The sequence below is a fragment of the Oryzias latipes genome, chromosome 2 (assembly GCF_053564925.1).
Source record: "Oryzias latipes strain Hd-rR chromosome 2, Olatipes_Hd-rR_3.1".
Classification (NCBI taxonomy): Eukaryota; Metazoa; Chordata; class Actinopteri; order Beloniformes; family Adrianichthyidae; genus Oryzias; species Oryzias latipes.
The window spans coordinates 47,971,730-47,996,320 of record NC_136238.1 but is presented as its reverse complement, the minus strand read 5'-3'; the positions used below and the strand labels follow the sequence as shown (position 1 = coordinate 47,996,320).

Sequence of the window (24,591 nt, the reverse complement as noted above, 5' to 3'; positions counted from 1 at the left end):
CCTCAGTGATAGTGGTGGGGGAGGAATGTGGCTCCAAAGTTGCTGAGGAAACCTGTTCAGTGAGGGGGGTGGAGGAGCGGTGTGGGACTTCAAACCTGGCATAAAAGGTGTTAAGCCTCTCAGGCAGTTGTAGGTCGTCAGCAGCATGTTGGGCTCTGGGCTTGTAGTTGGTGATTTGCCTGAGCCCTCTCCAAACAGAGGTGACGTCGTTGACTGAGAATTGCTCTTCCAGGCGTTTATTGTACCGAGTTCTTGCCTGTTCCACCTCTTTTGAGAACTGGTACTTAGCAGCCTTATAGCTCTCTTTGTCTTTTGCTCTGTAGGCTGCTTCTTTCTCCTTCCTCAGCTGTCTCAGTCTGGGTGTGAACCAGGGTTTATCATTGTTATAAGTAACCCTGGTTTTTGTTGGGATGATGCTGTCCTCACAAAACTGAATGTATGACGTCTGTGAAAAGAAAAGAAGCACTTGATCTGTCGTCCGTTTGTATTTTTAGACTTGGAAAAGAAAATGATCATTTCTTCTCACAATGACTTTTTTCCCCCCTATGGGGTCATAAGGGGTCTATTCACTCAGTGTTGTTACTACCCACCTATATAAATGCTGCCACTTATTTTCAATCAAACTTTATCATTTTACACAACATACATTACTTGTGTAATGTAAGACAGCAGCTACTTCCTGTTCCAAATAGCTGCTGTCGCCGAACTCCAATAGACCTCTATAGAAAAATAGGCAGCTGTTACTCAGTCATTCTAAATAGACAGAATTACCATTCTTGCTGTGAAACATTTTTCCTAATATCTTGTTGCTAATCTTAGTTTTTTTTTTATTGCTAGTTATTCAAGTTATAAACTGACTAATCAGATGCCTCACTAAAAGGTGTGGTGCCCGCTGGCCCCACCTCTAATGTTTGATTGACAGCTTCTTCCGAGCAGCTTTTAGTGATGGGGGGGTGTGGACTTTGAACTAGCTTATCATGATTGGCAACTGGTTGTTCTAAAAATGTGAGTCAGACCGCCGGACTAATCACTGTTGCCTGGCTCAAAATGGTGATTTGATTTGTTGTTGTTATTACCTGCGTTTAGACGGACAAAAGTAATCGGTAACAATGCCTGATCGGAAGAAAAACACGTCATGTAAACACGCCGTTCAGAATATTCTGCCCAGATCCGATTCCTTCGGATCAAAATTTCTTTCCGATGGAGATAGGTTATGCTGATTGTTGATCGATCGTGTTGCATGTAAACAGTTCATTTGGATCCTGTGTCACTACTGCTGTGGTTTACGTCATGCATAGACGGTGCGGTGCTCCAGCTTTGGAGCACATACTGGACCGACCGGCTGCTCTGCGGCACCAAACTGTGTCTCTGAGCAGAGCAGCCGGAGTGATAGCTCTGTGTTCGAGGACAGGCTGCTGTTATTCCCACATATTTACGTGCAGCCAAGATGCAGATTGCAGGATTTACCGCATGGATTTTATGTTTTTAAAACAAGGCTAATGTTGTTAGCGCATGTTAGCCCACTCATAACCCTGACTTCTTCCGACTCTGTTCCACTACAAAAAAATTACTGAACACACGGATTAAAAATAAAATGATGATCTAACAGGTGCTTCATTATAACCATAACAATAATAAAGGACGTTTGGAAGATTGTTTACACCGGGACTCATTTCCTCTACTGGTATTTTCAACACTACTGCGCATGCCCAAATGATTTATTCTGACCAAAAGTGTGACCATGTGAACGTTTGTTCTAATCGGAAAAAGTCTTTCTGGGCCCATGTACACGGTTGAATTTAAATCCGACCGTTGATCCCATCAAGATATTTTGCCTATGTAACTGCGGCTATTGACAAAAAAGATTATATCAGGACATTACGTTGTTAGCTGCGGTATCTTTTACAGCTATTAAGAATTTTGGACAATCATGATCCATATTTGAAGAAAAAAGTAATTAATTGACATACAGTTATCCTTGTTGTAGTAGGACAACAGGGTCATGATAGTCAGTACAGAAAGTTTGGTGAAAATAGCTTCAGTATCTTTAGAGATATTGAGCATCTTTATTATTGATCAAATATAAAGAATTAAATGAATATTGACTTTCTCACAAAGTATTGATTGTAGCATGAATATGCTGACGAGTCTTCATTACCATATAACTGTAGAAATTCATTTGTTTTAGAGAGATGATTTATTTTTACAGAATGGTCTTTCCTCAGATATTGCACTTTGTTGACAACGGTCTCTTGGCAGCCGTCTCTCTGCCGTGTCTCCATTTACACCTCAAGAGATCACTTCTCAATAAAAGTCAGAGGAAAGAAACATCTTTTTAATTTTGAAATGTATTTGTAGTTCACTCAGTTGTAGCATGCTGTGATTCACAGCAGCAGATTCTAGCAGTTGAAATCACTGATTTGAGATTGGAACTCTAGGACAGGGGTCGGCAACCCAAAATGTTGAAAGAGCCAAAAAAAACAAAACCCAAATATGTCTAGAGCTGCAAAATATGAAAAGCCCTATTTAAGTCTTATAATGAAGGCAACACATGCAATATGTATCTATATTAGCTTTATTATCCTACTATTAAAATGACTAAGTTGTTACAAATACATAATGAGCATTAACGATTAAATGTTTATTTGCCCTGCAGTGCATTCTGGGAGAACGACGCGTCACGTGACTGCTCTGTTGTGCAAGTTTAACTAAATTACAATATCAATAAATTATGTTTCATTGCTTTGATAAAATTAAAGAAATGTAATTAAGAAATCCGATTTTTGATGTCATTTTTATTTTGAGGATTCGAACAAAAAACAATAAAATGGAACGTGCAAGACGAGCCCCCTCTGGGAATTAAACAGAGTGCAAAAAAACGCAACCTGCGTTTATAAAAGAGAAAAGAACAGCCCTTTGAAAACGTAAAATATATAAAATCAAATGAATACAGCCAATGCCAAGCAAGTCAGTGTAAGGGTGTAAACGCAGCAGCATCGTCTTCTCTTCTTTTGCTGTCCATTTCTGCAAAGACAGTCAGCTGCGCTCGAATGACAGAACAGCTTCAAGCATTTGCGGTGCCTGCAGATTTTCATTCGGCTGGTTTTGGTTGCTTGTCAAAGTCATGTGATCCACCAAAACGTGCAGCTTTTCCAGCCACTCAGCATCTTCCAGTTGCGGGTAGTCCAGGTCTTTGCTTTTCAGGAATATTTTTACGTGTTCTAAACAGACGACAAAGTGACGCAAAACCTCACCCCTGGACAGCCACTGGACTGTGTTGTGTAGCAGGAGATCAGAAAATTCGCTTTCAACTTCATCAAGCAATGCACAGATTTGACAGTGCTTCATTTACATCAGCCACCTGCCTAGCGGTCGGCTAAAAGTAAAAAAAAAGAAGTAAAAAAAAAGCCCTGCTGGTAGAAACGTGTGTTGCAGGCTATGTCGCAAATCTTCGTTGACAGAAATGTTGAAATTTAATATTGTAGTGGCGGTCATGTGCATTTTAGGTCTGTTAGCAGCAGGGGATTGTGGGATGCGGTGTCCTGACCTAATTAGGGATCAGCAGGAGCGTTTCTGTTTGCCCATATTTCATCTCATATGGCAGTTTTGTTGTTCCATCTTAGTTTATTCTTCCTGTTATGTTTTTTTTTTATGTTGCACCATAAGTGTGGGAGGGGGAGAGGTTGATGACACCTGTGCAATGTTCAATGTGGTGTGTGTTCAAAATAAGTGGGCTCGTTATGCCGGAAAGAAGACTGTGCTTTCAGCTTCTCCTTCTGCCTCCTCCTCTCCTGAGACTGTTCCGAATCATGCGGTGTACGGGACACGGACAGTTCTCCAGTGCAGCCAGTTGATTGACAGTTCAACTAATTGACAGCTTGGTTCCCGTTTCTCCCGCTGCAAGTGACGTATCTGTTGGACGTTACAATATTTATTCTACTCATTTTTACAGCACTGGAAAGCCGTAAAAATGTTTGTGTCTTGTTTTTCCTCCTAAAGAAACTGCATCTCCTGAGCCACGGGTTGCCGACCACCGCTCTAAATGAACACATGCAAATGGTAATTAATCAGTTGTGATTTTATTTGTCAAACTCTACAGCAGAGGATTTTTACACACAGATGCAGACTTTTGGTTTGCCACATTGTATTTTACAAGTTCTCGCATCAAATCTTCAAGCTCATCCATGTTGACACAGTTTTACCATCCGCACTGCCAGCATCACCTCCAGGCTAACACACACACATAAACACACCCACCAACACCACCACAGGCAAGTTTCTGACCCCGATTGATGGGACCCCAGACCTCGGTCCTGGAGATGATTTCTAAAGGAGAGCGTAAGCTAAGCATTAGCCATGCTGATCCTGTGGACATGCGCACTGTCACCTCCATCACCTGATAGCTGTTGAAGCTGAAGTGCAATGACGTTTCTGACCGTGGAAGGCGGATCTTCCTTCGGGGTTCACCTCCCCGTGTGGACTTATTGCCGTTCTCCATAACTGAGCTACACAAACTGAACGCGCGCTCACACACAGTCTTACTGCACGCGACACGCTCTGCCCCCCCCCCCCCCAAGCGATTGCAGAAACCAGTGCAAGCGATTGCAAGCGATTGCAGAAACCAGTGAGAGTCTCGGCGGAATACCGCGAGTAGCATTAATTCCACCTCAACGCAAAGTTGATACACTTGCGGGGAAAAAATAAACAAACCGAAAAACCAAAACGGTACGAACGTGAACCGAACCGAAAGTGCCGTACCGAAACGGTTCGGTCCAACTACGTGTACCGTTATACCCCTAGCATACAGTCACTATAACATATAAAATGGCCTCTACTTGTGTTTCTGCAGAACTCCCCCAGTATTTGATGACTGAAGAGGAAGATCTCTGCATCCAGCAGAGGAACTTCAGAGTGGAACAGGAAGAACCGGAACCTCCACAGACCAAAGAGGAGCAGGAGGAACCAGAACCTCCACAGATGAAAGAGGAACCAGGGGAACTCTGCATCAGTCAGGATGAAGATCAGCTTGATTTGAGGCAGGAGACTGATACCTTGATGGAGATTCCTACTTATGAGGAAGATGAGAACAGAGAAGAAGATCTAAACAATCAGCAGAGCTTTAATGTAACTGATAGTCAGGATGAAGAAGGAAACCAACATGAAGAATCAACCTCAACTACAGATGAAGAGACAGACTCAACATCAACTACAGATGAAGAGACAGACCCACAGAACAGAGATCAGAGGAAGAGGAGGGACAGAAGTCATGTCCAAAGTGCTGACAGCTCTCACATGTCAGCAGGTCAGTGTGACTCTGATGTTAGAAAAAATCCTAAGAAGAGAAATCTTGGTAAGAAATACAAACAATCTCAAAAAGAAGAAAAACTTTCCTCTATCAAGTCTGATAAAAACTCAAGAATAATTACTAACCCGTCTGACTACATGGAAACTGGGTCTGATGAAAGATGTTATATCTGTAAAGAATGTGGTAAAAGCTTTTGTGACATATCTCTGTTCAAAATTCACACAAGAATCCATGCAGAAGGTAAGAGATTTTCTTGTAAAGAATGTGAGAAAAGTTTTAGTCGCAGATCTAGTCTCAAAACACACATGAGAATTCACACAGGAGAAAAGCCTTTTTCTTGTAAAGAATGTAAAAAAAGTTTTAATCACATATCTACTCTCAAACAACACATGAGAACTCACACAGGAGAAAAGCCTTTTTCTTGTAAAGAGTGTAAAAAAAGTTTTAGTCGAATATCTCATCTCAAAACACACATGAGAACTCACACAGGAGAAAAGCCTTTTTCTTGTGAAGAATGTAAAAAAAGTTTTAATCAAATATCTCATCTCAGAAGACACATGAGAACTCACTCAGGAGAAAGGCCTTTTTATTGTAAAGAATGTAAAAATAGTTTTAATCAAATAGCTAATCTCAGAAGACACATGAGAACTCACACAGGAGAAAAGCCTTTTTCTTGTAACGAATGTGATTCAAGTTTTAGTTGCAGATCTAGTCTTCAGACACACATGAGAACTCACAAGACTTTCTCTTTACAAACAATGTAATAAAGGAGTTAGTGTGAACTCTAAATTCTAAACTTTTCTGATAAGAAGTCGACACCTCAACCTCTGCACCACAGTCAAAGACTTTATTTTGAAGGAGGGAAAAATCTGATGGCCTCCATATCATATTGATGAAGTAACTTAAAGGGAGGCACAAGTGAGTATTTAATGTGTAGAAATGAAGTTTTCTACAATTTATTGTTATAATATGATACTATTACTTTCTATTAGTTTTTTTTAGGTTTTCATTTTCTCTACATAAAAAGCAAAAAAAGTAATGGATCAATACATTTGAATATTTGTGTAATGATATCAGACAAAGAGTTTTACTGCTGACAAAATATGTAGGCAAGGCAAGGCAAGTTTATTTGTATAGCACAATTCGTACACAAAGTAATTCAAGGTGCTTCACAAAACAGAAAAATGCATTAAAATCACTATACATCATAGAAATAATCAACATAAAATTTACTTTAAAAGAAAAGAAAAAAAAAGATTTAAAAGGAAGGAAAGAAAAGTGCAGATAGGACCTTTCAGTCATATACACGGCTAAACAGAAATGTTTTAAGTCTAGATTTGAACATGAACACAGAAGAGGCCTGTCTTACGACTTCAGGGAGGCTGTTCGAGATTTTAGCTGCAGAATATTGAAACGCTGATTCCCCTTGTTTAGTTCTGACTCTGGGAATCAACAGGAGGCCGGCCCCTGAGGTCCTCAGAGTACGAGATGGTTCATATGGCACTAACATGTCAGAGATGTACTTTGGTGCGTGGCCATGGAGAGACTTGTACACAAGCAGAGCTGCTTTGAAGTCTATTCTTTGAGGTACAGGGAGCCAGTGCAGAGACCTGAGCACAGGACTAATGTGATCATACTTCCTGGTTCTGGTCAGGACTCGAGCAACAGCATTCTGAATGTTACTGAAGCTGTTTTACAGCTCGTTTGGAGAGGCCGGTGAGCAGGCCGTTACAGTAGTCTAACCTACTGAAGACAAATGCATGAATAAGTATCTCCAGGTCTGGCTTTGACACAATGTTTTGGATTTTGGCAATGTTTTTCAGATGGTAAAATGCAGCTGATGTTACTGACTTGATATGGCTGTTAAAGTTCAGGTCAGAGTCCATGATTACCCCTAGATTTCTGACTTGATTTGAGGGTTTAAGAGACAGAGAATGAAGGTAGCTGCTGACACTTTCTCTTTGTTTCTGTGGGCCAAAAACAATAACTTCGGTCTTGTCTGAGTTTAGCTGGAGAAAGTTGTTCTGCATCCACGCACTGATCTGTTGGAGGCAGTGGCTGAGTGAATCCACCGGCCCATATTCACCTGTTGTCAGTGACACATAGATCTGAGTATCATCTGCATAGTTGTGATAAGATATGTTATTACTGCGTATTAACTGGAATACGCAGTTTTCAATCTCTGCAGGAAACATCAGCTTGGAAAGAAGAGCTGACTCAACTGAAACATCAGCTAACATGTCAGCAGTCTGAGGCTGAGACCAAGTCAACACTCCTGCAGAGAGAGAGAGAGACAGAGAGAGAGAGAGAGAGACAGAGACAGAGAGAGAGAGAGAGAGAGCTGGAAGCTGCTGTCAGTGCAGAGAAAAGCAGGACAGCTGAAGCTCCCAGATTCTCAGCCCAACAGCTGAAGGAGTTCTCTGGACTCCAAGCTGATCTGCTCCCAATCCAAGAACATGTCCAGAAGGACAAAGACTCCTCCCTCCCTCCCACCTCATGACTGACTGACACCACAGAGGGAGGCAACAGTCCCATGGAGACCAGCTCTGATGGAGAACCACAAGAACCTGGAAGGAGAACGGCAGCAGAGAACGGCAGCAACCGAAGAGGAGATTCTACTGGATTTAGATGAAACTTCTTTAAAACTGCAGCTAAAAATGCTGTCAGCATGAAAAAGAACAGAGTTTTACCCACAAAACACCAAAGAAAAAGGAAGTTCAGTCAGAAAACTGTGGAAAACATCAAAGCAAAACTCTGAGTCTTTCAAACTGCATGAGTCAATATTTGATCATCAATAGAACAGAGATGATAGAAAAATGATTCAACTGAGAGACTTTTGTTCACTAACTGAGATCAGACAGGATTTCTGCTCCAAAAACTGACTTCAAAGGACTTGAATCCAGACCAGTGAGTCATGTGACCACAGTGTTTGTCCGTGTCTCCACTATGAATATTCTGGTCACATGACCATGTTGGAGTTTTCTGAATGAAACTCTGTTTGTTTGTCAATGAGAGTTTCTGGAGAACAGAAATCAAGTGAGAAACATCTGGAACCAGAATCCAGTGATCCAGAGTTCTGGTTCTGTCCCTGTTCCAGAACCAGGATCCAACGCCTGACCCACACATAGATCTATGTCATCCAGAAATGTTCTGTCTGATCAATGATTCCCTCAATCCTTGATTGGTCCATCCCAAACTCACATCTGTCCATCAAATGTAGATCAAAGAATAAAGTGATGATCTAGAAAAGAATCTGTTTGTCTGCAGGTCTGTTTTTCTCCAGATCCTGGAGCTGCTGAACATCTGAATCCAACCCATGTTTCAGATCAACACTCCAAGTTAGAATGAGAAGAGGAAGTGCAGTTCTCCATCAGTCCACCGGGGGAGCTGCAGCACAATAACTGTCCACTTGATGCTGAGAGAGACAGTGGAGCTGATCTCAGATCAGTTCCTGCTGCAGCTCTGACACTCATCTCCACTTCCTCTGATTCCTCCATCACTCTGCTCTCCACCTCCCAGGAACACCGTCCAGTCACAACATCTCTGCAGACCAGCTGCTGCTGCTGCTCCTCTTTGCTCCTCCAGGAGGAACATCACTGCCACGGCCTCCACCTGCAGAGAGAAAGTGTAGAGACAGAGATGAAGGAGTGTCTCCTGATCCTGGTCTGTCAGTCAGTGATGCAGCACAGCAGCAGAAAGAGCAGCAGGAGCTTCAGTCCTGTTCAGAGCAGCAGCTTCCTGTCATCTTCACCTGTTGGAGCTTCTGCTGCTCTGATTGGCTGACTGTTGTCCTGAAGCCTGTCATCATTCTCCTCAGAGCTTCACTGAGAAGCTGCAGCTTCACAGGAAACTCTGCATCTTTGCTCTCAGACTAACTTTAGGACCAAACATCTGGAAGCAGCTGGACTGACTCCAACCCTCTACTGACCTCAGAGTCTGCAGTTTGGAGTTTGGACTCTCCACCAGATCCTGGAGCTGCTGAACATCTCAAGACTGAAGATCGTTTAACCTCAGGTCCAGTTCTGTCAGGTGGGACGGGTTGGACTTCAGAGCTGAGACCAGAGCATCACAGCTGGTCTTTGACAAACTGCAGAACATCAACCTGGATCCAGAACAAAGAGTTGAGTTTAAAGACAAAGTTCATGTTTTTCATCCTTCACTTCTTCTAAAGAGTTCAGAGCTGAAGAAGATCAAAAAGTTTAGAAAAAGTCCAAAGATGTGAAGCAACAGCAGCAGATCAGAAGAGTCCAGCAGAAGCAGAGAAGAAGAACATTCAGGAACATTCAGGACAACATGCAGCTGCTTCAGGAAAGAAGTCCAGATGTGTGAAAGTCAAACATCAGCCTGTGGCTGCATCCAAACCAACTGATGTTTCTGCAGCAACAGCAGAAAAAGTCCACTTCCTCTTTCTGCTCAGCTCTTCTCCAAACAGCACTGAATCATGGGAGAATTTCAGCAGCAGGATGCTGGAAAGTCTTCCTCCCAGTTTTCAGGAGATGATCTTCCAGTCCTTCTCTGCTGCAGCCCTTCAAGCAGAGACTTTCAGCTCCAACAGATCAAAGCAGAGAGAAGAAGGAAGTGATGAGGAAGAGTCAGCAGCAAATGTTGGACATTGATCCCTGATCAAGCATGACTTCAGCTCTGAATGAAGAGTCAGAAGCTGCTGGGAGCTTTGATGTGAGCAGAGAACAAGCAGCTGCAGGAAGAAAAGAAGAAGAAGTTCTGCAATAGATTAGAAATGAAGTTCAAACAGACGAGGAATTGAAATGTCATTGATCATCAGGAATTATTCAGGACTACATATTTACAATCCAATAGATTTAAAGCTTCCATTTCAAAAATGTCAGATTAAATTGTATTTCTTCATCTTGAATCCGAAATAGTAAGTTATTTTTAAAATGATCACATTGCAGAAAAACAGCTGAAAAAGTCTTTAGTTCTCCTCTGAAAGCATTTCCTGACATCTCTAAACTGTAGAGGGGCCTTGAAAAACATGAGGATCCACGGGGCCCAAAATGTCTGAATGTGGCCCTGAGGAGGAGCTGCTGATGGTTCTGCTGCTAGTCTAAACCAGGGCTCACCAACATGGTGTCTGTGGGCACCAGGTGGCCCCCCAGGGCCACTTATGTGGCACCTACACATCAGTGGCCCCCGAGGGCCACATCAGTGGCCTGCAGGCCTGTTCTAAAAATAGCTCCATTTAAAGTTTACTTTCATTGTGTTGCTGTTCTGTTTGAATCAAACTTGTATTTCTATAGATTTCAAAATGACAATCTCTTCAAATATGGTCATTCTACAGTGTATCCATCATCTGAGTTTACAGTTATACAGTCATCTTCCTGGTTTCACATAAACTGATTGAGATTCTGTGTTCATTTCTAAGGAAGGAGGTTGGAGATGAAAAACATTCCGTTCAGTCAGCTTCCAACAGCTGCTTCCAGCTGTTCCTGAATCTTTGACAGAAGTTTGTGTCTGCATGGAGAAATGACAACAGCTGACTCAAACGGCTGGAAAACATCCTGAAACGTTGAAGAAGATCATAAAGAACTCTGGACTGAGGTGCTGAGCTGGACGCATAAATCACTGCAGCATCTGTGGTTCTGAACTGAAGGAGGAACCATGGACTCCTGGTTTCTCTGAACTGAAGGAGGAACCATGGACTCCTGGTTTCTCTGAACTGAAGGAGGAACCATGGACTCCTGGTTTCTCTGAACTGAAGGAGGAACCATGGACTCCTGGTTTCTCTGAACTGAAGGAGGAACCATGGACTCCTGGTTTCTCTGAACTGAAGGAGGAACCATGGACTCCTGGTTTCTCTGAACTGAAGGAGGAACCATGGACTCCTGGTTTCTCTGAAATGAAGGAGGAACCATGGACTCCTGGTTTCTCTGAACTGAAGGAGGAACCATGGACTCCTGGTTTGTCTGAACTGAAGGAGGAACCATGGACTCCTGGTTTCAGACACAGAGACACAGAGAGACTCTCCTACTACGGTTCAGTCAGTTTCTCTGAATAAATCAATCAAACTCTTTATGCTGATCAATCAAATGTTCTTTACATGTTCAGAAATGTTTCTCAGAGCATCAGAAATGAAGGTTTTTGATGAGGAAGGATCAATGATGGACATTCTTCATTCAACCATCACTAAAGCTGAGCCAGACATCCCATAATGCATCATTCATCCCAGCGTTCTGTGCTAAAGTGATGCTTTGAGCACGTGATGACTCCCACAGTGGAACCATCAGCAACATTTTCTCTGGATCTACAGAGACTTTCCCTCTGAGAGTCGCTGCTGAAAGACATTGTTTCTGCATCTGAGACAAAGTGGAAGAAAAGTGACGCCACAAACAGACTTGGACTAAAACTAACAAAGATCCCAGACGCTGTCAGAGAAACATGGCAGAGTCAGGGAAAAGAGGAATTCAAATGTGTTCAATCATGCTCCCAAAGTTCCTTTTTCTCATCCCAGACCCCCCTCCCCAGTAACTTCTTTCCTGTCAATGACACCATGAATAGAATCCAGACCATCATCATGTTTTTAGGCTGTTTTTGTTCTTTCTGGTTCATGTTTTCCTCATATCGTCCAGCCTGATCTGGTTTGTCAGATGGTTTTATATTATTGTTATTAACGGAGCAGCTAAACGACTGCTGATAACACTAGGAACTACAGATCCCATGATGCAATGCTTCAGCTGCCTTGCTGAACTGTTGAGTTGTGCAGCTTCCCTAGAACTCAGAGGAAAATGTGACAGAGGTGATGATCAAAAGGGAAAATCCTGTTTCTATATGTTCTCAGCGTGATGACATCATCTGCATCTCTGCTGTACGACTAGCGCCCCTTAGTGGTGAGAATCAAAACCACATTTCTCTGTGACAGATCAAATGAACTGGAGAACATTTGACACGGTAATCCAACATGAACTCTTACCGCGTCAATCCAAACTAGCTGATGATGCTGCAAGTTATTGTGAAGCTAGCCCTCACCATGCTGAAGACAACAGTTTCATTTCTAGTGGTAAATGAATCTGCAGTCATTTCTGGTTTCAGTGACTGAATGATGCTCTGACCAAAGAACACTTTGTGTGTTTTTGTTGTTCTAGTGACATTCAAAGGAAGTGTCTGTTCTAGATTCAATAGTTAAAGATCTTTTCAAACTATTTTCTTCAAATAGATTTGATGTAGAATCCTTTGAATGGTTTTCTGAAAACTGGAAGCTGAAACTAATTTGGACGCCAACTTGAACTTTCTACAGGCCGATCTGTGAACATTTTTCTGACATGAAATGGATCCGTGTTCTAAAATAGGTTGGAGATCCTGATCTACAAGATCCTGATGGAAACAGATCAGTTTCTATCAATCATCAGAACAATCAATTCAATTGATGAAGAAAATCTGAACCAATCATCAGTTTGTTTCAAACACGGCTGTAGACAGAAAATCTTCCAGTGAAACATCAGAAAGTTCTTCACCTGATCCGTTCTTCTCATCCTTCAGGGAGTTCAGCTTCTTTACTGACCTCAGAGTCTGCAGTCTGCAGTCTGGACTCTCCAGAAAACCACACAGATGAACAACTCCTGAGTACAGCAGGTTCTGGTTCCAGCTCAGGTCCAGTTCTGTCAGATTAGACGGGTTTTTCTTCAGAGCTGAGACCAGAACTTCACAGCTGATCTCTGACAAACTGCAGTTCCTCAACCTGCAATGAGACAGAAAAGTGTGTTCAGGAGCAGTGAAGCAGCTGGAGGTCCAGGAACTTGGTCCATTCAGTCAGGTGGGACCCGCCCTGATGACAGACTGACAGATGACATTTTCACTGTTTGCTCATTTCTTTTGGATTTGGACCCAAAAACATGATCAGGAATGAAAATGACAGATTAGAAATGACTTGAAATGAAGTTAAAACAGACGAGGAATTGAAATGTCATTGATTATCAGGAATTATTCATGACTAAATATTTACAATCCAATAGATTTAAAGCTTCCATTTCAAAAATGTCAGATTAAATTGTATTTCTTCATCTTAAATCCTAAAATGTGAAAATCATTTTAATCACCTAGAAATCCTTCAGGACATTTGGGTCAAGCTCAAGGCTGGTGGGCCACATCTGGCCTGTTGTGTGATCATATCTGGATATAGGGCCGGTTGACAGATCAATTTCTGTTTTATTGATTCAGTTCAATTTGTTGTTTAGAAGATCATTTTTGGGAAAATCTGGATTTTAATTCTCAGCTCTCAGCCTGCTATCAGTGGCAGCTACTGGTCTGTCAGAGAGGGGAAGCTCATTTTCATAAAATTGTCCATTTATTTAAAAGTAAATTCTGCAGGACTATTTTTTGCTTATTGATCTGCGTAAATCCATCCATCGTCACTGTCGTCTAGTCCTCAGACACCAACAGGAACAGAAAGACAGCCCACTCCCCATTCACCCCCAGAGACGCTGAGTGTCCGTGGGCGGGACATAATCGCAGCGTTTATCCAATGACCGTCTAGTTTCAAAGCGCTGAAAAAACTGTTCCAAGCAGCCCCATTGAAGTCAATGGATGTCTATAGGGAAATGCACTGTGACGCTGCAGGAATATAAGATCCAGTCAGCCGACCTGCTATATGTAACTGATTCTGAATGAACTCGTCTGTGAGATGGACGTTTTAACGCATTTAGACAATAAAATGTTAATACAATAGTACATATTTGACCATTCATTTTGTGACATTGCTGTCTAGAAATGGCCACTGCTGTCCATCTATCTATCTATAATCACCCCTCCTTTTTTCCCTTAACATTACCCTTTGTAACGGACTCAGTTTGGTCGCAAAACAGCACAAAAGAACACGGCATTAGTGGACAGCACAAGTGCAGCTCCCTACATGCAAAGGAAAAAAGAAGCGTGATCAAAAGTGGCTCCAAAAAAACATTAAAAGATCGTTTAAAATAAATGTAAACGATTCTACAGCAGTTTCATGTCAGTTATTTAAACATATTTAAGAAAATAATACCCGTTTTTCAACTGCTAACTCACAATATTGAGGAGACTGCAGAAAACAGACTGTTCACTCCACCTGAACAGGGAGGGGCAGTGACCACGCGGTGAAGGCAGGTGTCTCATCAATTACCTTCCCTGTGCAACAGGTAACAGTGTGGAACTAAAGTTTCTAATAAAATAATTGGAAGATTAACAAAACATTTATTTATATAATGTGTTTACTAAAATAAAAGAATTTCAAACTCAAATCATCACTGTGAAGTTTTATGAATGTTCATTGAAAAAATCAATTCACCTTAACCTCAGCCCTTAATTTTACCCTTAACTTAACATTTACTTAATCTTCCGTGACTTTACCCTTAGCCTCAGCATATTTACCCATTCTTTTTTTAAACTTAGCATTACCCTTAACTTTACCCCTTCCTTTTACCCTTAGCTATACATATTTACCTAAACCTTTTTTGTACATTGACATTACCCTTAAAATTAACCTTAACTCTACCCCTTAATTTTACCCTAAGCTTAACCCATTACCCTAAACTCTTATTTTTACCCTAATTCTTCCCCCAACATTATTGTTAACTTTAACCGGTGGACTGAGCGGTTTGACGTAGATCCTGCAGCCTTTAACCCAAGTGTTCTCAATCTGCTAACGCTTCCTGAGAAGCCTGGCGTGTTTGGAGATTTCAGCATTCCTTTTCCATTTGAATTTGATCTTTTACCGCTGCCGCCTGACTCCCGCGCAGACGGCGCTGCAGTTCTCAGCGGCTTTCTCAGCTTCTGAGGTTTCCTCCTTGGACGTCCAGTGTGGAAACGTTGATGAGGTCCTGCAGGATTTGAACCATGTTTGTGGGCATTTCAGACGTTATTGCTCCTTTAAGGTTAAACGCTGTAAACTCGGAGCCTTGGATCAACGAACACACTCGTGCGCTCAGACGCTCCTGCCGTCGCGTGGAGCATACACGTTTGAATCTATTTCAATTTCTTTTGACGGAGTTAATCACGGATTTTGAGTTTTGACTTTTGTTGAGAAAGGTGCAGAGGTGAGAAAGGTGCACAGGTGAGAAAGGTGCACAGGTGAGAGAGGTGCACAGGTGAGAGAGGTGCACAGGTGAGAGAGGTGCATAGTTCAGAAAGGTGCACAGGTGAGAAAGGTGCACAGGTGAGAGAGGTGCATAGTTCAGAAAGGTGCACAGGTGAGAAAGGTGCATAGGTGAGAAAGGTGCACAGGTGAGAAAGGTGCATAGGTGAAGCAGTCCTTTGAGAAGAGAAGCGTAGTGGACGTCTTCTGTCACTTTTGCTTTTCTCCCTTGTGCATGAGAAACTTGATTCTTGTTGTGGTCTGTTGTTTCTAATTGTGTTTTTCTTTAATGTCTAGATGCATTTATCTGACAATCTGACAGCACAATAGCTAAATGCAGGAAGTTAGTGGTCCATGTTCAACATAGTCCTGCTAATGCAGCAGAGCTGGAACACAAACAGAATGATCAACAGAAGACAGAGTCCCTCACACAGGATCTGACTACCAAGTGGAACAGGAAATGATCAATACTGACAAACACAGAACCTGCTGACTCCAGGGTCTTCATCTGATGAAGACCACGACTGCATTGAGAACTGTGTGGAGCTACAAGGCAGAGCCCACCATCAGCTTGATGGTGGGCTCCCCCCCACAGACTAGAGATAAGATGGGGGTTAAAAACCCCAGCCTGACCCGACCAAGGCCCGCGGGCATTAAAACCCAACCCAGCCCAAACCCGACCAATTAACTTGATCTGCAGGCCCGAGCTTGAAGCAAACCCGAAATTTCAATGTATCCCATAGTATTTTAGGCAGAAAAAAACACCAGATTTCTTAAGATTAAAATAATCTACATATTTTTATGATAATGATAAATTCATTTGCACAACGAAATAACACTGGAACACAGAATAAGAGGCCAGACAGAGAGAGGGAAACAGAGATCTTGATGATGAGCACTCGCTTCATTACACGGAGAAATACTGCAGCTGTGGTGCATGTTTGCCTTTTCAGTTCCCCTGTCTGGAGTTTATCCTTGACTTCTAGCTGCTCCATATCAGGGATACAAAATAGATGCGGACTTATGGAGGGAAGATTACATTCATGACACGTGTGCAGAGCTGCGGGGGGCCGGCGCCCCCCTCTTTCTTGCTGGACCACAGTGTCTGTCAATCAACGGTGGACTGGTGAGTGGTGGGAGGGGGCGGGGTCTACGTGTGTGTTCGGTGAACGTTCTCCCTCTGAGTAAGAAGCTGGCTGAGCCTTTGGGTTTATGCGGTAACCGTTCTGACATCCTGGATTAATAAAGAGCTGTTTGACAACCGCCCACCTAAGGAGCTTCTTTGCAGACATTACAATATATTTATTAAAAAAGTCAGCGAAATTCGGGTCGGGTCGGGTCGGGTTCTGACTCGGGCTTAAGATCTTACCTCTACCACAGACAGACTGAGAAAGTCTAGAGTCCCTCCTGCTTTTAGTCCAACAGAATATCATCTGCAGCTGCTGGTTCTGTTCAGTGCTTTGAAAACTGGCTGGATTGTGGTTCTGACATGTTTTTTTGGCATATTTGTTGGGATTTATTCTTGTCTGAACCCTTTTAACAGATTTTTCCTTAATGACTAAAGCATTTTTGCTTAGCTGTAAATTAAACACATATAATTAATTGTTTTTAATAACTAAGTGACAGTTTTTCATTTCTAGTGGTAAATGAATCTGCAGTCATTTCTGGTTTCAGTGACTGAATGATTCTCTGACCAAAGAACACTTTGTGTGTTTTTGTTGTTCTAGTGACATTCAAAGGAAGTGTCTGTTCTAGATTCAATATTTAAAGATCTTTTCAAACTATTCTCTTCAAATAGATTTGATGTAGAATCCTTTGAATGGTTTTCTGAAAACTGGAAGCTGAAACTAATTTGGACGCCAACTTGAACTTTCTACAGGCCGATCTGTGAACATTTTTCTGACATGAAATGGATCCGTGTTCTAAAATAGGTTGGAGATCCTGATCTACAAGATCCTGATTGAAACAGATCAGTTTCTATCAATCATCAGAACAATCAATTCAATTGATGAAGAAAATCTGAACCAATCATCAGTTTGTTTCAAACACGGCTGTAGACAGAAAATCTTCCAGTGAAACATCAGAAAGTTCTTCACCTGATCCGTTCTTCTCATCCTTCAGGGAGTTCAGCTTCTTTACTGACCTCAGAGTCTGCAGTCTGCAGTCTGGACTCTCCAGAAAACCACACAGATGAACAACTCCTGAATCCTGCAGGTTCCAGTTCCCGCTCAGGTCCAGTTCTGTCAGATTAGACGGGTTTTTCTTCAGAGCTGAGACCAGAACTTCACAGCTGATCTCTGACAAACTGCAGTGCTCCAACCTGCAATGAGACAGAAAAGTGTGTTCAGGAGCAGTGATGCAGCTGGAGGTCCAGGAACTTGGTCCATTCAGTCAGGTGGGACCCGCCCTGATGACAGACTGACAGATGACATTTTCACTGTTTGCTCATTTCTGTTGGATTTGGACCCAAAAACATGATCAGGAATGAAAATGACATAGATTAGAAATGACTTGAAATGAAGTTCAAACAGACGAGGAATTGAAATGTCATTGATCATCAGGAATTATTCATGACTAAATATTTACAATCCAATAGATTTAAAGCTTCCATTTCAAAAATGTCAGATAAAATTGTATTTCTTCATCTTGAATCCTAAAATGTGAAAATCATTTTTATCACCCAGAAATCCTTCAGGACATTTGGGTCAAGCTCAAGGCTGGTGGGCCACATCTGGCCTGTTGTGTGATCATATCTGGATATAGGGCCGGTCGACAGATCAATTTCTGTTTTATTGATTCAGTTCAATTTGTTGTTTAGAAGATCATTTTTGGGAAAATCTGGATTTTAATTCTCAGCTCTCAGCCTGCTATCAGTGGCAGCTACTGTCTGTCAGAGAGGGGAAGCTCATTTTCATAAAATTGTCTATTTATTTAAAAGTAAATTCTGCAGGACTATTTTTTGCTTATTGATCTGCGTAAATCCATCCATCGTCACTGTCGTCTAGTCCTCAGACACCAACAGGAACAGAAAGACAGCCCACTCCCCATTCACCCCATAGAGGTTGAGTGTCCGTGGGCGGGACATAATCGCAGCATTTATCCAATGACCGTCTAGTTTCAAAGCGCTGAAAAAAACTGTTCCAAGCAGCCCCATTGAAGTCAATGGATGTCTATAGGGAAATGCACTGTGACGCTGCAGGAATATATGATCCAGTCAGCCGACCTGCTATATGTAACTGATTCTGAATGAACTCGTCTGTGAGATGGACGTTTTAACGCATTTAGACAATAAAATGTTAATACAATAGTACATATTTGACCATTCATTTTGTGACATTGCTGTCTAGAAATGGCCACTGCTGTCCATCTATCTATCTATAATCACCCCTCCTTTTTTCCCTTAACATTACCCTTTGTAACAGATTCAGTTTGGTCGCCGATGCACAATAAGGAGGACGAGACTACTCTGGTCACTGCATCTTTAATGCCTTAAAACAGCACAAAAGAACACGGCATTAGTGGACAGCACAAGTGCAGCTCCCTACATGCAAAGGAAAAAAGAAGCGTGATCAAAAGTGGCACCAAAAAAACATAAAAAGATAGTTAAAAATAAATGTAAACGATTCTACAGCAGTTTCATGTCAGTTATTTAAACATATTTAAGAAGCTAATACCCGTATTTCAACAGCTAACTTACATTATAGAGGAGACTGCAGAAAACAGACTGTTCACTCCAACTGAACAGGGAGGGGCAGTGACCACGTGGTGAAGGCAGGTGTCGCACTAATTACCTTCCCTGTGCAACAGGTAACAGTGTGGAACTAAAGTTTCTAATAAAATAATTGGAAGATTAACAAAACATTTATTTATATAATGTGTTTACTAAAATAAAAGAATTTCAAACTCAAATCATCACTGTGAAGTTTTATAAATGTTCATTGAAAAAATCAAGTCACCTTAACCTCAGCCCTTAATTTTACCCTTAACTTAACATTTACTTAATCTTCCGTGACTTTACCCTTAGCCTCAGCATATTTACCCATTCTTTTTTTAAACTTAGCATTACCCTTAACTTTACCCCTTCCTTTTACCCTTAGCTATACATATTTACCTAAACCTTTTTTGTACATTGACATTACCCTTAAAATTAACCTTAACTCTACCCCTTAATTTTACCCTAAGCTTAACCCATTACCCTAAACTCTTATTTTTACCCTAATTCTTCCCCCAACATTATTGTTAACTTTAACCGGTGGACTGAGTGGTTTTGACGTAGATCCTGCAGCCTTTAACCCAAGTGTTCTCAATCTGCTAACACTTCCTGAGAAGCCTGGCGTGTTTGGAGATTTCAGCATTCCTTTTCCATTTGAATTTGATCTTTTACCGCTGCCGCCTGACTCCAGCGCAGACGGCGCTGCAGTTCTCAGCGGCTTTCTCAGCTTCTGAGGTTTCCTCCGTGGACGTCCAGTGTGGAAACGGTCCTGCAGGATTTGAACCATGTTTGTGGGCATTTCAGACGTTATTGCTCCTTTAAGGTTAAACGCTGTAAACTCGGAGCCTTGGATCAACGAACACACTCGTGCGCTCAGACGCTCCTGCCGTCGCGTGGAGCATAAACGTTTGAATCTATTTCAATTTCTTTTGACGGAGTTAATCACGGATTTTGAGTTTTGACTTTTGTTGAGAAAGGTGCAGAGGTGAGAAAGGTGCACAGGTGAGAAAGGTGCACAGGTGTGAGAGGTGCACAGGTGAGAAAGGTGCACAGGTGAGAGAGGTGCACAGGTGAGAGAGGTGCATAGTTCAGAAAGGTGCACAGGTGAGAAAGTTGCACAGGTGAGAGAGGTGCACAGGTGAGAGAGGTGCATAGTTCAGAAAGGTGCACAGGTGAGAAAGGTGCACAGGTGAGAGAGGTGCATAGTTCAGAAAGGTGCACAGGTGAGAAAGGTGCACAGGTGAGAAAGGTGCACAGGTGAGAAAGGTGCATAGGTGAAGCAGTCCTTTGAGAAGAGAAGCATGGTGGACGTCTTCTGTCACTTTTGCTTTTCTCCCTTGTGCATGAGAAACTTGATTCTTGTTGTGGTCTGTTGTTTCTAATTGTGTTTTTCTTTAATGTCTAGATGCATTTATCTGACAATCTGACAGCACAATAGCTAAATGCAGAAAGTTAGTGGTCCATGCTCAACATAGTCCTGCTATGCAGCAGAGCTGGAACACAGGATCTGTCCCCTCTTTCTTGCTGGACCACAGTGTCTGTCAATCAACGGTGGACTGGTGAGTGGTGGGAGGGGGCGGGGTCTACGTGTGTGTCCAGTGAACGTTCTCCCTCTGAGTAAGAAGCTGGCTGAGCCTTTGGGTTTATGCGGTAACCGTTCTGACATCCTGGATTAATAAAGAGCTGTTTGACAACCGCCCACCTAAGGAGCTTCTTTGCAGACATTACAATATATTTATTAAAAAAGTCAGCGAAATTCGGGTCGGGTCGGGTCGGGTTCTGACTCGGGCTTAAGATCTTACCTCTACCACAGACAGACTGAGAAAGTCTAGAGTCCCTCCTGCTTTTAGTCCAACAGAATATCATCTGCAGCTGCTGGTTCTGTTCAGTGCTTTGAAAACTGGCTGGATTGTGGTTCTGACATGTTTTTAGGCATATTTGTTGGGATTTATTCTTGTCTGAACCCTTTTAACAGATTTTTCCTTAATGACTAAAGCATTTTTGCTTAGCTGTAAATTAAACACATATAATTAATTGTTTTTAATAACTAAGTGACAGTTTTTCATTTCTAGTGGTAAATGAATCTGCAGTCATTTCTGGTTTCAGTGACTGAATGATGCTCTGACCAAAGAACACTTTGTGTGTTTTTGTTGTTCTAGTGACATTCAAAGGAAGTCTCTGTTCTAGATTCAATATTTAAAGATCTTTTCAAACTATTCTCTTCAAATAGATTTGATGTAGAATCCTTTGAATGGTTTTCTGAAAAATGGAAGCTAAAACTAATTTGGACGCCAACTTGAACTTTCTACAGGCCGATCTGTGAACATTTTTCTGACATGAAATGGATCCGTGTTCTAAAATAGGTTGGAGATCCTGATCTACAAGATCCTGATTGAAACAGATCAGTTTCTATCAATCATCAGAACAATCAATTCAATTGATGAAGAAAATCTGAACCAATCATCAGTTTGTTTCAAACACGGCTGTAGACAGAAAATCTTCCAGTGAAACATCAGAAAGTTCTTCACCTGATCCGTTCTTCTCATCCTTCAGGGAGTTCAGCTTCTTTACTGACCTCAGAGTCTGCAGTCTGCAGTCTGGACTCTCCAGAAAACCACACAGATGAACAACTCCTGAGTACAGCAGGTTCTGGTTCCAGCTCAGGTCCAGTTCTGTCAGATTAGACGGGTTTTTCTTCAGAGCTGAGACCAGAACTTCACAGCTGATCTCTGACAAATTGCACCACTTCAACCTGCAATGAGACAGAAAAGTGTGTTCAGGAGCAGTGATGCAGCTGGAGGTCCAGGAACTTGGTCCATTCAGTCAGGTGGGACCCGCCCTGATGACAAACTGACAGATGACATTTTCACTGTTTGCTCATTTCTGTTGGATTTGGACCCAAAAACATGATCAGGAATGAAAATGACAGATTAGAAATGACTTGAAATGAAGTTCAAACAGACGAGGAATTGAAATGTCATTGATCATCAGGAATTATTCATGACTAAATATTTACAATCCAATAGATTTAAAGCTTCCATTTCAAAAATGTCAGATAAAATTGTATTTCTTCATCTTGAATCCTAAAATGTGAAAATCATTTTTATCACCCAGAAATCCTTCAGGACATTTGGGTCAAGCTCAAGGCTGGTGGGCCACATCTGGCCTGTTGTGTGATTATATCTGGATATAGGGCCGGTCGATAGATCAATTTCTGTTTTATTGATTCAGTTCAATTTGTTGTTTAGAAGATCATTTTTGGGAAAATCTGGATTTTAATTCTCAGCTCTCAGCCTGCTATCAGTGGCAGCTACTGGTCTGTCAGAGAGGGGAAGCTCATTTTCATAAAATTGTCCATTTATTTAAAAGTAAATTCTGCAGGACTATTTTTTGCTTATTGATCTGCGTAAATCCATCCATCGTCACTGTCGTCTAGTCCTCAGACATCAACAGGAACAGAAAGACAGCCCACTCCCCATTCACCCCATAGAGGTTGAGTGTCCGTGGGCGGGACATAATCGCAGCATTTATCCAATGACCGTCTAGTTTCAAAGCGCTGAAAAAAACTGTTCCAAGCAGCCCCATTGAAGTCAATGGATGTCTATAGGGAAATGCACTGTGACGCTGCAGGAATATATGATCCAGTCAGCCGACCTGCTATATGTAACTGATTCTGAATGAACTCGTCTGTGAGATGGACGTTTTAACGCATTTAGACAATAAAATGTTAATACAATAGTACATATTTGACCATTCATTTTGTGACATTGCTGTCTAGAAATGGCCACTGCTGTCCATCTATCTATAATCACCCCTCCTTTTTTCCCTTAACATTACCCTTTGTAACAGATTCAGTTTGGTCGCCGATGCACAATAAGGAGGACGAGACTACTCTGGTCACTGCATCTTTAATGCCTTTAAAACAGCACAAAAGAACACGGCATTAGTGGACAGCACAAGTGCAGCTCCCTACATGCAAAGGAAAAAAGAAGCGTGATCAAAAGTGGCTCCAAAAAAACATAAAAAGATAGTTAAAAATAAATGTAAACGATTCTACAGCAGTTTCATGTCAGTTATTTAAACATATTTAAGAAGCTAATACCCGTATTTCAACAGCTAACTTACAATATTGAGGAGACTGCAGAAAACAGACTGTTCACTCCAACTGAACAGGGAGGGGCAGTGACCACGTGGTGAAGGCAGGTGTCGCACTAATTACCTTCCCTGTGCAACAGGTAACAGTGTGGAACTAAAGTTTCTAATAAAATAATTGGAAGATTAACAAAACATTTATTTATATAATGTGTTTACTAAAATAAAAGAATTTCAAACTCAAATCATCACTGTGAAGTTTTATGAATGTTCATTGAAAAAATCAATTCACCTTAACCTCAGCCTTTAATTTTACCCTTAACTTAACATTTACTTAATCTTCCGTGACTTTACCCTTAGCCTCAGCATATTTACCCATTCTTTTTTTAAACTTAGCATTACCCTTAACTTTACCCCTTCCTTTTACCCTTAGCTATACATATTTACCTAAACCTTTTTTGTACATTGACATTACCCTTAAAATTAACCTTAACTCTACCCCTTAATTTTACCCTAAGCTTAACCCATTACCCTAAACTCTTATTTTTACCCTAATTCTTCCCCCAACATTATTGTTAACTTTAACCGGTGGACTGAGCGGTTTGACGTAGATCCTGCAGCCTTTAACCCAAGTGTTCTCAATCTGCTAACGCTTCCTGAGAAGCCTGGCGTGTTTGGAGATTTCAGCATTCCTTTTCCATTTGAATTTGATCTTTTACCGCTGCCGCCTGACTCCAGCGCAGACGGCGCTGCAGTTCTCAGCGGCTTTCTCAGCTTCTGAGGTTTCCTCCTTGGACGTCCAGTGTGGAAACGTTGATGAGGTCCTGCAGGATTTGAACCATGTTTGTGGGCATTTCAGACGTTATTGTTCCTTTATGGTTAAACGCTGTAAACTCGGAGCCTTGGATCAACGAACACACTCGTGCGCTCAGACGCTCCTGCCGTCGCGTGGAGCATAAACGTTTGAATCTATTTCAATTTCTTTTGACGGAGTTAATCACGGATTTTGAGTTTTGACTTTTGTTGAGAAAGGTGCAGAGGTGAGAAAGGTGCACAGGTGAGAAAGGTGCACAGGTGAGAGAGGTGCACAGGTGAGAGAGGTGCACAGGTGTGAGAGGTGCACAGGTGAGAAAGGTGCACAGGTGAGAGAGGTGCACAGGTGAGAGAGGTGCATAGTTCAGAAAGGTGCACAGGTGAGAAAGTTGCACAGGTGAGAGAGGTGCACAGGTGAGAGAGGTGCATAGTTCAGAAAGGTGCACAGGTGAGAAAGGTGCATAGGTGAGAGAGGTGCATAGTTCGGAAAGGTGCACAGGTGAGAAAGGTGCACAGGTGAGAAAGGTGCATAGGTGAGAGAGGTGCACAGGTGAGAAAGGTGCACAGGTGAGAAAGGTGCACAGGTGAGAAAGGTGCACAGGTGAGAAA

General features: G+C 41.9%; 1 protein-coding gene across 8 annotated transcripts in view; it reads right to left on the bottom strand.

The window, feature by feature from the left end:
* LOC144988956 (NACHT, LRR and PYD domains-containing protein 12-like) overlaps window positions 1-24,591 on the bottom strand; it is a 254,086-nt gene that overhangs the window by 197,024 nt on the left and 32,471 nt on the right. For 5 of the 8 annotated variants that reach the window (XM_078940365.1, XM_078940377.1, XM_078940381.1 and 2 more), the window contains 5 exons: window positions 21,653-21,829; window positions 17,509-17,685; window positions 12,822-12,998; window positions 9,234-9,407; window positions 6,410-8,917 (listed from right to left, as the gene is read on the bottom strand). In XM_078940365.1, coding sequence (XP_078796491.1) covers window positions 9,293-9,407; window positions 12,822-12,998; window positions 17,509-17,685; window positions 21,653-21,829 — 646 coding nt within the window. In that variant the 3' untranslated portion in view covers window positions 6,410-8,917; window positions 9,234-9,292. Of the gene's footprint in view, window positions 1-6,409; window positions 8,918-9,233; window positions 9,408-12,821; window positions 12,999-17,508; window positions 17,686-21,652; window positions 21,830-24,591 lie in introns of those variants that run through there. The other 3 variants (XM_078940374.1, XM_078940390.1, XM_078940392.1) reach the window with 3 other exon arrangements.